This window comes from Dermacentor andersoni, chromosome 4 (assembly GCF_023375885.2).
Source record: "Dermacentor andersoni chromosome 4, qqDerAnde1_hic_scaffold, whole genome shotgun sequence".
Taxonomy (NCBI): domain Eukaryota; kingdom Metazoa; phylum Arthropoda; class Arachnida; order Ixodida; family Ixodidae; genus Dermacentor; species Dermacentor andersoni.
Window position 1 is genome coordinate 92,302,660 of NC_092817.1, and position 13,082 is coordinate 92,315,741.

At 43.0% G+C, this 13,082-nt stretch overlaps 1 protein-coding gene across 3 annotated transcripts in view; it reads left to right on the forward strand.

The window, feature by feature from the left end:
• The first annotated feature begins 1,377 nt into the window (after positions 1-1,377).
• The window catches only part of up (Troponin T, skeletal muscle), a 33,555-nt gene continuing 21,850 nt past the window's right edge, over positions 1,378-13,082 (forward strand). For 2 of the 3 annotated variants that reach the window (XM_050183468.3, XM_055074036.2), the window contains exons 1-3: positions 1,378-1,529; positions 8,417-8,465; positions 11,541-11,657. In XM_050183468.3, coding sequence (XP_050039425.1) covers positions 8,439-8,465; positions 11,541-11,657 — 144 coding nt within the window. In that variant the 5' untranslated portion in view covers positions 1,378-1,529; positions 8,417-8,438. The remainder of the gene's footprint in view (positions 1,530-8,416; positions 8,466-11,540; positions 11,658-13,082) is intronic. The other variant, XM_050183467.3, reaches the window with a different exon arrangement.

Consider the following 13,082-nt stretch of genomic DNA (forward strand, 5'->3'; position numbering starts at 1 on the left):
TAGAAATTTCTTGTATGTCATGAAAAATACGGTATAAATTGCATGCGTTACTATTAAACACATATGCAGGATTTGAACCCAAATGTAAACTTTGCACTAGGCCTGGGGCGAAAACATTATATCAGGCTCAATGACGAGAGCAAATGAGAAAGTCAACCGCGTTTAGTGGTTGTTAGGGGCATTTAAGTTCAAGATAATTGACGGTATGAAAGGAATCCCGCTTCCTTTATTACAGAGAAAAAAAGAAAGAAAAAAGACGAATAAAGGCACAAGCACATTCTTCAACTTGTGTAACATTGGTGACCTGTGAAATGCAGACCATATGAATACACCAGTCGAACACTCTGACAGCAGCATTGATACGAGGGTATTGGTGCTGTATATAAATGTTTTTTTTTTAAATTTTGTAAAAGTGTTTTGTCTTTGTTAACATCAATAGGTGGCAGATTCTTTTGCGGCTACAATTACAACTAGCTGTGAAAAAAGCACACAGCTCGTAATTTGCCTGCGGGAACTCGCAACACAAGTTCAGACAGATGTATCGTAGAAACAAGAAAGAAAAAAAAAAGCGCTTTTGGTGTTTTCTTAAGTGCGTCGACATCTTCACGATTTCCGATTATCTGATCGCGTCAGAATGACAAATGTGCCAGACCGTGCGCAGACGGGCTGGTAATGATGTAGGGCTGGCGAGCTACTAACCTTGGCTTGCATTCAAGGACAGTGCTGGTTTTGTTTTATAAAGCGCGTTTATTTACTCATTTTATTTTGCCGAATTGGCACACCGGTGACATCAAAACCGCTTTCAAAAGCTATGGGCGTGTTTTCGCCTGTCCTATGTCACTTTTACACCCGAGTTCGAAACCTGGATTTGGAGCACCCGCTTCGTACTGTAAACAAATTCCAGGCAATGTCCAGCGGCGAGAGAAAAGTAACCAAACGAAACTAGAGACGCAGCCAACGAAGCATGGAGGTCAATCAGAGAACAGGCACCGTCGTCGTCTGCACGCATCCTCGACTCCAGAAGTCTCACTGGGCTCCGACCGCTGGCACACGTTATGCCCGCGCTGCGGCTTGCGGCAGTCTCGTCCTCAGACGGGCGCTGGTTCCTATTTCTGAGCGAACTGCCATGTTTGCTTGCTTTTGTGTATGTCTTGCTTCCTTCGCTGTTCACTCCAAGAAGGGAGAAGGGTGTAGGTATACACACATCACGAAGACTCACTCTCTCCCCCGTCGGCGACGTCGGCGGCGGAAAGAGGGACGAGGAGGAGCATGACTTTCGTTTGTTGCATCCTTAGGCAGCGGTATTCGCTTTCTCTCTTTTCTTTTTTGTCCTGAGCATGTTTCTCGGATGCTCCAGGGGAGAGAGCGGGTGATAGCGAAGGGTCGGCGCAGTCTCGGGAGCGGTTGTGGGCGCGCAAGGATCTTACGGTGGTGTGTGCTCGCCTGGGCTGCGGGTTGCTAACAGCTCGACGCCACTCGACCAACGGGACGCCTCGACCACCGTTCCTCTTCCTTACCACCGAGGCCAGGTGAGACTGCGACGCCGACAGTGCTGGATTTGCTTGCCGTCGCCGACGACTTGTGCTCACACTCGCGCGGTTGCGATCGCGCGAGTCCGAGACGCGCCGGACTGTTTCGGTATCGACTCGTGGGTCTCGTCTCCTCTGATTTGCTGAGTGTGCTCTGCTCGAGGGAAACGACGCTTGCTCGGTGGTTGAGTTGAAGACAAAAGAAATTAGCTCCGTTAGGAATCGGTTGTATGTGAATGTGAAGCTGCACTTGGTTTTACTCATTGCGGTGAAGCATATTTTACTGGTCTAGTACGGTAACATTTCTATCAGCTGCCGTTATTAAACGAAAGGTGATCTGTTTGAAGCGAGAGAAAAAAACTTGAAGGATAACGTAAGGTAAACAAATACGAAGGGAATACAGACGGGCGAAGCTGTTTAACAGTCCGTCGCTTATGTTAGTGGTTTGTTGCAGACCTGCATTGTGCCTACGTGAACTTTTCGTCAGGTTCTAGAAAGACAAAGTCTTCTTGCCGGTTTAAAGTTGTGCTTATTTAATAAATCCATGCTTTTTCGGAGCAAAAGATGCAAATCACATAAGTGCCATCCGTGGTTTAATTGATTTTGAGATCTTTCTTCAATGAAGATAAAAAAAGTTAGTGAATAAATTAAGTGGGCTTAACTTTATCGGACACAATTTTCTTAGTTTAGATAAATTCAAACTTTCTTCATACTTTGTCTAAAAGTGTACGGAAAGACTGCACCTTAAATATAGTACACGTTAGGCACTTTAGGCTTAGTGAAGAGTTATGTAAACACAAGATGACGAGCGTGCCAACGGCTACAAATATCGAAGAGGTTCTTTCATGACTGGAGCCACGGCTATAGTGGTGACAAAAGGTTCTACATTGCACAGAGCACGTTTTACACATTAAAATGCCGCTGCAGTAAACTGCCTCTTTTGAGTTTCTAGCTTGCTCAGAGTTAACTGTACTCAAATGCTATTTAGATTCATGACCGTTGACATGTTTACGCTATTTAATGCAATGAAAATGTCGTGACACAAATTTTTCCATATAAGTTTTCAATGACGCAGTGCACAGATGTTTAATGTGCCAGGAGTGTTATATCTTTGACTATTAACAAATAGGTAATATAGCAGGGCATATAAATTTACTCCTGAATGGCAACTTCGCGTTTTAGCCACCGAACTCTAATATATTGCTAAAGTATGTATATAATTGTCATTGCCATGTGAGGCACCGCAAACTTATGCGTTATATTACAAGATGTTTGTTTCAAAAGTAGAAAACTCCACTATAGCGTGTAATTCCTCTGTTATTGCTAACGACATCGCTCTGGAAATTTATAACTCTTTGTTTCATGGTTGGGTTTGAGTATTTGGTAAAAATCCTACGAAAGGTTCAACATAGCACATGTTTACAGGTATTTGAATATAGAATGCCAACAAATTAAATGGTGTGCTGCCTTAGTTGCCCGAGTTCTCTTATGTTCCTATCAATAACGTCCTATAAGTTTTTGGTCCATAGTGCGTAATTCTTAAAACCTCATCGAAGGCCATGACACGTACCATAACTAGGCTTATCTTCATGGTAGCTATTTGTTAAGTGCAATATTAGAGGAACGAAGATTCTCGCTATAAATGACTGACGCCGTTTGTCGATATCATCTTCCTACTCATAATCCCAAAAACGGTTAAATGCAAAGAGGAACTGATTAACTTTATTTCACGCTTACGGCGGAGTTAAACGCAAGAAGCAAAGCGATGACAGTTGCTATAATGACTCTTTTTTTTAATGAACGAAGGTTCCAGTCATAACCCGAACGGTCGCTCTCACGAAAAAAAAGGAAGCTATACAAGGAAACAAACGTGTTTAGAAGTGATTTTGTTGAGCGGTAGTATACACCACTATACAAGGTACAATAACCAACTGAAAGACACTGTTTACGAGACTGGCAATCATGTTAGTTGGTCACCGCATATATAACGCATGAATATGCGGGTTTGGCTTCCATCTGCAGCAAATTGCAGCTTCGTACGCTTTCATTTATATTTTCCTTATTTTTTCAACATTTTAATTAAGAATAACAATTACGTTCCTCTACGCTTTCACTGGCCTCATTGTTTGTTACGGCGTATTGTTGTGACCAACGAAATAACGAGGGCCTAGTAATGCCTCCCATTTATGGTGTTCATATGTCAAACCTGTCACCACGCCACCTTATCAGTGACACTTGTTTAGAGTTCTAGATTTCAAGAGCAATACCCCCATTATTACATATTAATTTCAGTTTTAACGTGCTAATTCGGCATTCTTTCAGCGCGTGCGTTCACCTTACGCAATATAATTTGCTTATTGACGAATAACTATAAATTAAGCAGAATCACGAGAAGCTGACAAGTTGCGCCAGCAGTTTGTGGACGTTCGTTTACAAAAAAAAAAAAAAAAGAAACAATGCAGAAAGTGTCAAATTTACTCGGAAGAAAATATGTGCGCATTCTTATAGTATACAACATTAATGAAAGACGGCATTCAGTATTGTTCGCTTTATGTGCTGGTAGACTCTAGTGTAAGATTATGTTTTAGTAGTGGCACTGGGGAAATTCCCGCTCATCTTGTACGGGGACACAGTAATAAATATTATAATGAATGATCGATATTCGCAACAGGTTTATATGCTGTCTGATTCGTGGTTACAATGAGCTATGCTAAAATGTCAAACATACCAAAAGTTATGACCAATGCGAGTAACTCTATAGCTGAGGGGAAGCGTTATTGTGGGTGTAAACTAAGTCTGTTATAGGTGTCTTTACTTACTTAAACTTAAAAACCGCGTATTACGCACCTATTGTGAAGAAAATGCAATTATAACACACAAAATGCCTTGCCTGTTTTCGCAATCAAAACATGTCTGAAAGTTTTCCGGGCATGACTAAAAAGACATGCTTTTGGTGATCTCTCCTCAATTTACCGTTACATAATCAACGACGCAACTAATAGTTAGACAACATAGAACTACTGGCTGACCAGCTTAAGAAGTATAGCTGGCATTACAACGCACTGACGTACATACACTACATCATCTAGGACATCCAGCATGTCTTGGGGGAATTTATTCAGAAATAATGGTCAAGTCGAGTAAGCACATAAGGAATCACAAATGAAGACGATAAAATCCGAATGAAAGCAAAAAAAGACTTAAATGACTAAAATAAACAAAAGGAACAGTCAAAGGCCCGGCTTGAAAAAAAGCGTGCAACGATACTTACATATTATAGCACAGGATGCAAGGCTGGACGTCTAATGTAAAAAAAAAAACGAAAAGAAAACAATAAACAAAACGTGGTTTTAGCAAATTTTCTTGCGCGTGGGGTTAAAACATTTTTTGTTGATGGGAAGCTTCGCAGACCTCATCGGCCAGTCGAACAGCCCTGATTGTGAACACTGCCAGATGCCTGAAACGCTGGAACACATATTGTGCGATCGCCCAGCATATATGCTGCAGCGAATGACGTTAGAAAGTTCCCTAGCCAGCGTTGGCAGGCAACCATTGTCGGGGTATGCTATCCTCGGCCCATGGCCTGACACTGCAACTTCAATGCTGTTGAACTAAATGCTGGCCAACTAAAGTGCTGTTGAAGTTTCTGCAGGACACCAAGCTAGACGAATGGCTTTAGTGGGGCCACTGCCTAATATACATGAGCCCTCACCACCTCTCTTGCCATCATCACTTTCACTCCCCTGCCCTCTTCCCCAGTGCAGAGTAGCAGACTAGAGCGCACTAGCCCAATTCGACCCCTCTGTCATTCCTGTCAATAAATTATAGCTATCTATTATATTGTTGATGGAAAACTTTATGAATTCTAAAAATTAGTTTATAAACTTTTAAGAAATGCGTACCTTCAGCAGAGTCAGTACCTTTAGTAATTTTAGCAAGGTCATTTTCAGTTAGCACTTTCTAGTATCCAAAAGCAAGTGGATTCATTGGATAATGTTATAGGACATCTATTTACAAAGAGACAGTTTCAATACTTGTGCCTAGTTTCATTTTGGCAGTTTCTTTTAGCAATCCCCTTATGAATCTCATGAATGCAGTTGGGAACACAGGCTGTCAACCTCTTTACAGCAGGCAGTTTAGTATAGAGATGACCAGAGAGTTGCACAACCAACGGAAACATAATATAAATGGTGGCGAAGCTCGCCCACCATGGCACACATAAAGCCGGACATGGAGGGGATCAGAGGGGCCAACGGCTTCGCTCATGAGCGCCGAGTTCTTGGCTCGGTGTTTGTCATCATCGACCCACGCTCGTAGGAAACACGTAGCCCGCTCCGAAAACCGGGCTACACGAAAGGGGGGCGAGCGAGGTGCGAGCCAGGTTGTGGTGGGATGGGTGGCGCCGTCGAAGCAATCCCGTGCTCGAGGGCACCGCGGGCCCAGAATAGCCCCGGCGCAGCACCGCTGGCCCGCTAGTGGGACGTCCCGGGTCGGAACACCCTTTATGGACGCGGTGTCTCGTTCCTCGCCGGCAGTCGCCGGAGCTCCGTTCTAGCAGGGCCGACGAGACAACTACGCTCGCAACTACGCGCTTGTTCAGTGCGTTGTTCTTCGCGCAGCAATTCATTTATATTGTCTCAAAGGCGGAGGTGGGGAAGGGAGGCTGGGGGACGAGATTATGACAAAGCGGTAACCGAATCGTGGCCGCAGCCATGTCACTCACGTCCAAACACTCATAACGTGGAAATTTTGACCTATTTCTCCTTTAAGGATAACAACGAAAAAAACAAACGCAAGCCTAAATCACCGACAAAAGCTTGAAAACGTAGATCTTGGTGAACGTTCGTGGCATTATTCTGCGAGTTTTAAGGTGCTTCAATTAGTGTGATCGAATAACCAAAATGTGATCGGAGGTTGGACATGGGACGATACTTTAGTTAGGACTGTAATTGGTCGGAGTTTTCATGCACTGGCGGAAAAATGTGGTGCGCAATTCATTTTTTTTTTCGCGTCCTCACCGTGTAATGATGAATGTAGTTAGGAGTTAGTGGAATGTGTGATAATTATGTATGGTTTTCGTTATAATGGTTGCAGGTATTGTGAATGTAGCCTTAAATTTCATTGTGTATGCTGTACCTGCCCTCTCGCGATGTGTATTACTAGCACTCCATGACATGCTGGCCTGCATACAGAACAGATTACTGAGGAAAACATAAACAAGCCTATGCAGCATAAATTTAGAGCCATTCTCTGCCCCGGCAAATGTCTTCTACACAACTAGGCTCCTCTACACACTTCGCAGCTCGTATTTTCGCGTAGATGTGAAAACTTGCGTGCCCTGTGTGAATCTTTTCTTCTATACACCGCAAGTATTCAAACTATGTAAAATTGTAATCGCAAGAAAGAGCAGTGATTAAAAACGTTCCGCTCTTTATTAGCATTGGAATGAATGGAGGCCGGCTTCTGACAAAACACCACGTGTGCATATATTTTGAGTTTAACAAGAGACACGGGACGCTATGTTATAGCACGTGACACCGAGTCCAAACCTGAATCTAAAAGCGCACAACATATTTTGAAGCAACACGTGTTTGCTTCATACTCCTTACGTAACAATTTGCTCAGTTACATTACTTTGTGGTCCTTGAAAGAAATTCCTTAAAAGTTCAGGGTACGAACTGCGAACTGCGAACTGCAATAGGCATTTGTTCTAATAGGAGCTAAATACAGTTAATACATAGGCATGAGACCCTAATAGAAACTTGTTTACATTCTATGGTGACCTCCATTCACATCAACTCTAAAGCCGCTGCATAGAGCTGCACTTCATATCTAAAAAACATGAAAATAACTTTAGCCGTAGGTAAATGATAAATTCGTACAAAAGAATTTTAGCAAAATATTTGATTAGCCATGCGGACAAATGAAGGACATGGTAGCATATTTTTTGTATAACACACTATATTTGAATTTCCTCGTTTCATTTAGCACTTCCACTAGAGCTTTGTATGTTTACGAAAAGGAATGCCACTCTTTCTGCATTATTTATGCCCAAATGTCAAAAAGTTGAAATGAGAGGAGGAAAGTAAATCCAGAGTCTCAGTTTCTGTGCAACCTATGCAGGAACACAAGAAAAAGAAACGTGTATATGTTAAGAACAACTATAGGTCCCACCGAGCAAGACACCCTGACATTGTATCATCTAATATGCTGTATAGCATACATTTTTTGCACAGTCATAAGCTTGCCAGACATTAATTTAAAATTAGTGCACGGAGTCCATTACATGGGGTCTGCATTAAAAGTTATTGTCCTTTTTTGTCTCGTCTTCCGTCTGTGATTGTTGTGCGTCTATTTCACACCGATTATCATGTGCCAACTAGGCCAGCAGCAACTTTAACTAAGGTAAAATGTTTCTTGGAACTGTTTAATTTGTAGGATCTATGGCTAATGAGTGCACTTGCTTTCAGTACAGGACGACAAGAAGGCGTTGTCACAGTTGCGTTCAAAAGGGATGTGCTTTTTACTAGATCACAAATCTCAGCGTCTCAAGTTTTTCTTGTCAGCCCACTCCTCACATTCCGCTATTCCTCCGCCTTCCTCCTCCCCTCCCCCCTGACCCACATATCCCGTACCATTTTTTTCTACCCCAGTCTTGTCAGCCACCAATCTTATATTACACTGCTACGCATACTTGATGAGCTTGATCAATGGAGGCAGAACGTGGTGTTTAGGCTTCACGACGACAGTGTTCATCTATTGCATTCGCGCAGTAAGGAAACGCGAACAGATATAAAATCGCTTTTACTTCTCTTCGTTACTGTTGAAACTGAACCTGTTTTGTCTGCGCAAAACATTGCCTTAATTCTGTGCTCCTTTGCTTTCAGGAACCACCACTAAAGCACCAAGATGACGGAGGCAGAGATGCTGATGGAGGTAAGTTACGTGTATTTTGTAGCGAGTACTTGAAAAATAATAATTGGGAATGAAACAAAGATTTCATCACATCGTTTACTTGTAGACAGGATGACGGCACGCATTGGTGTGAAAAGCTCCGTCCCATATTTGAACTTGTGTTTAAATCACGTGGACTTTGAGGAATATGAGGGCAATAATAATTCAGAAAGCTTTCACAGTGATCAGTTGGCACAGGTTGTCAGCAAAACGATGGAAATTTTCGGTATTACGCTGCTCAAACCCTAAGAATGGCAAGAGATCAACAGCCAGAATGAAAGCAGGTAAATAGCGGCGGTCACAAAGTGATAGCCGACGATATGGTGATGATTACGCCCCTTTAAGAGGAAAGGATACATCCCACTGCTGATTTTCTCCTGCTGCGTCCAAAGTACTGCGCACGCCTTATCTCTTCTCGTCATCGACTAGGTAACCGCGGTGTGAGTCTTAGGGTTACTTAGGAAGTCGTCGTACGACATCGCGGTGCTGTGCATTACAATGTATTCGATAGCGTCGAACGCCGAAACAGTATCACAACAAGCTCGCTACGCTTATTTTGCTGTAATTATTGTGCTTCGTTGGATTGTAGCCCAGTGATCAAGCAGGAGTGAGTGCAGGTAAGTAACTGTGAAATGTTCTCTTCCCTTATATTTTAAAGCGAGTTATATGAATCCTTTGTACGACAATGCCAAGCATGCATCCCACCTTGTAATGGGCTCGAGAATGCTTCTCAGTGGCAATGAGACTCATTTTTCGGATTTGCTTGGTGATGCCTTTCGCCTCAAGGTTCCAACAGATTGTGCGAGAATATTATTGAGAGTAGGCACTAACTGGAGACAAGCGTGCATGAGCTAGAAATATTGCTTTCATTATTGGCACTATTCCCGAATGTGGTCCATAGTTGCTGGCGAGAAAGAACTTCTCAAGAATCCCGATAAGTTATTCCTCATTCCAGCATTTAGACATATATGTCATGTCGGTATAAAGGCCGACTTTTGTATCCTGAGGCGACAGCGAATCCGCAGTACTCGCCCTAGTGAATGCACGTGCGAAAACGCGCACGTGTAAAAAGGAGCTAATGCCGGTGGTGTTGGACGCTCGTGCAAGAAGTGCGCACAGACTTTTCAGAGCGAAGCCGTTTATGGCTAGAATCACTGGATTTCTTCGTGGCGTAACATCGACAGAAAAAGATGGCGAGCCGGTCCCGGCGGCGGTGCAGGGCGGAGCCATGCCTCATACCCCCGCAAGGCAGAGGCTATCCGGTAAAGTTGAAATCACCATCTCCCAAGCATTACCAAGACGCGGATGGCAATGCTTGCACGACCGCATGCAATTGCATTCGCCGCCATAAACGTTCGATCCCTAGGATTGCGCTCGAGATATCTGTCCCACGACTTCGCTCTCAACGAAATACTCGTGCTGTGTCTCTCCCAGACATGCTGCGATACGTTTCAAGAGATCAAATGATACCCCTGTATAGTGCGTGAAAAGCTAACGCAGTCTCGTGCCGCAGGCGTTGCCATATACGCAAAGGATGAAACACGTGTTCAACCGCACGTGCTTCAATCAGAAATACTGCAATCGGAAACCAACAACTGCGGAGACGCGTTTGGCATGAAGACCGAAGACGGAATCCTAATTTTAACGGTGTATGTATCACCCGGCAAATCGAAAGCAGAGATTAAGCTTTGCATTCGTACACCTTTCTCCTGGGTCACGTGTGATAACAGGGCGTTGGTGGTCGTTGTCGGATACCTTACCTTTGACATCTCAAAACCGGAAGCAAAGCAGTGGTTCACGCATTTTGTGGAAGAGTTTGACCTTGGTTATCCCAGTGAACCAACTATTGTACAAAGGTCATGCGTCGATTTAACTTTGGGCCAAAACGTTTCTGAAATAAGAATGCAAAGTACTAGTGTGCATCACAGCGGTCACAAAGCAGTTATAGCAGTCATTTCAATGTAAAATGAAGGTTCTTGTAAACTGCGTTCACACTTGTTTGTGTCATATATCATTTATAGATGACGTGTGAAGAGAAATGTCTTCAAGTGGGCGCAAATTGTGGGATAGTTGTTTAACAAGGTTGCCCTAAATTAAGCGCAACATATATACAGCTTCGCTGACCAACCATCTTCACATGAGTGGATTGGCACTGATATCTTTCTGTATCTCCTTCGCTTTGCCACTTGGTCTGGCGTGCTTCGGTTCACATTAAGAGAGAAGTGGCTGCATGTAATTTTGCATTGACACCCTAGAAGATCAGTCCGAAAAATACGTCTCACTTCTTAACACATAAACAGCTTGTTGTAGAGAAGTGTAATTAGTTGCAAACTATTTCTAAGCACACCATTTACTCATGTCGCTCAAAAGATTTCAGGGGTTTTGTTTCATGAGGGAAGTAGTCGGAAACAACTTGACATTAAGAAACCAGAGGGCCCGTCGGACTTGGGCTTCTCAGTTTATGAAAAACCATTTAGTCTCGGCAGGACAAATACGACTCACTTATTTTAAATAAACGACTTGGTGTAGAGAACTCACCGTCAACTATTTCTAAGGACCTCATTTACTCATGGAACGCAAACAGATTTCAAGGGTACTTAAAAAAATATACGGCCGTCCTACAAAGGTTCAAGTAACAACGGCAGAACCCGCGAAATTCGCTCCCCTTTCACCTTGCAGTTTAATGTGGACGCCCGTATATCTGTTATGACTGGCAAAAATCTAAAGCACCAAGTAAAAATACACCCATGTGCGGTAGTATTACAATGTTTGTGCTTGTGTGTTCTCACCAAGATCTCCGTTGTGCTTTATTGGATAAAAGTTAGACTACTAACCAGACTATCTCGTGTACCTAGACTACGCTTCACGGACACGAGCTATTGCTTATGAGCAAGTTGAACTCCTGCTGCCATTTTTTTTTTCTTGTCATATACGTTGCGTTCAGTTACCAGACACTCCCTGATTACACTTGTCTCGGGTAGCTAAGCAATCTGTGTCACAGGTACACACACGCTGTATATCCGCCTCGTTCTGAGCATTGTCGTCTCGTGTTCGCAGGAGAAGCTCCGCAAGAAGAAAGAGGAGGAGGAGGAGATGTGGGCTGAGTACCTGGAGCAACGGAAGAAACAGCGCGCCAAGGAAGAAGAGGAACTGCGGAAACTAAAAGAACGACAGGTAGGCCGTATAACCACTCTGAGCTTTCTCGAACGATCAAAGATACTGTGATGATTCATACAAACAATCGAGCTAGAATGTTGCCAACTGAGAACGGGCGGCAGCGTTCTTTGTTCATCACATCCGCCAATGCTTTAATATGCAAGCGACGTCGTGCAGTGATGCCTCCGACCTCGCAGCATTATTAAATTTTAAACCGCCTCGTTTGTGGTAAGCAGTATACCAGGTGTTTCAGCGAACCCATTCAATTAAATAAATATATATATTGCCTGATGGAAATCGCACGATTGTAGTCCGTGAGCTAGGCTACTCGATGAGGCTGACATGGAAGTCCATACTTGACTAATTAACAAAAATTACTAATTGCTTTATGGCACATTGCAGTTTACAAATTCTAGCCGAGGAGTTCGCAAGGCGGATCCACTTGGGACAGCTTCACAGGATGACACCAATTTAGAGATATTTCCCGAACTTTGCCGAGAAATGCAATGGCGTTCCAGTTACGTTTGTGCTTCAATGCATAAAACGACGTTTTGTTAAGAAAGTAAGTGGACTGGCAGTGCATTTTTACCCCAAGTTTGATGGCGCATATCTCGTAAATGGTGCTATCAACACAATTCTTTTCAAATGCAGGTGCCTTGCAGTCTCACCCGCTAGAATTTGTAAGTTGCAATATGTACCACAAGGTCGTTAGTTAAAAACTGAATGAGTGAATTTCTGTTGGTTAGTCAATTCTGCATGTTATTTTTTTGTGCAAGTAATGTCCGCCTCTACGAGTAGACCAGCTCATGGACTAGAAATGTGCTATCTAGCACAGGCAATTAAAAAAAAAAATATTTGAAAGTGTTCGCAAGGATACCATGTATAACCGATCAAGCACCGTGGAAAAAAATGTTTCAGTAACTTGTCATGAGGCGATTTGCATGCATGTTATGACATTATGAATGTAATTACCATTCAGAGGATTTCAAATGGCAACAAAACATCAGCGTGAACCGATATAAGCAACTATTCACAAATAACGTGCGATCAGGATTTTAAAAAATTGACATAACAGTAAATATAGTACGAGAAGTTGAAGAAATACCGAGAGAAACAAACAAAATTGCGTATATTCTTCTAATATCTGGCTCCAACTGCAGCGAGCGATAGTGATTATAGAAAAAAAAAGTTATCCTGAAAGAAGTGCCAGCTATATGTCAAATCAATGCGCTCCATAATGAGGGTTAAAAAAAGAAGTGTATCAACCCAAAAATTGTAACGTCACATCCGCTACCACTGTTAATGCTACGAGGTACAACGTAGCGGTATACATGAGGAGTTGGCGAACAGCGGACAGATTTTGTCCAGTATTCTCGCATCTTCTATCCAAGCCTATGGCGGTATGTGTCTCCAGCAAGTTTACAGCATACCCAGTGCTGCACT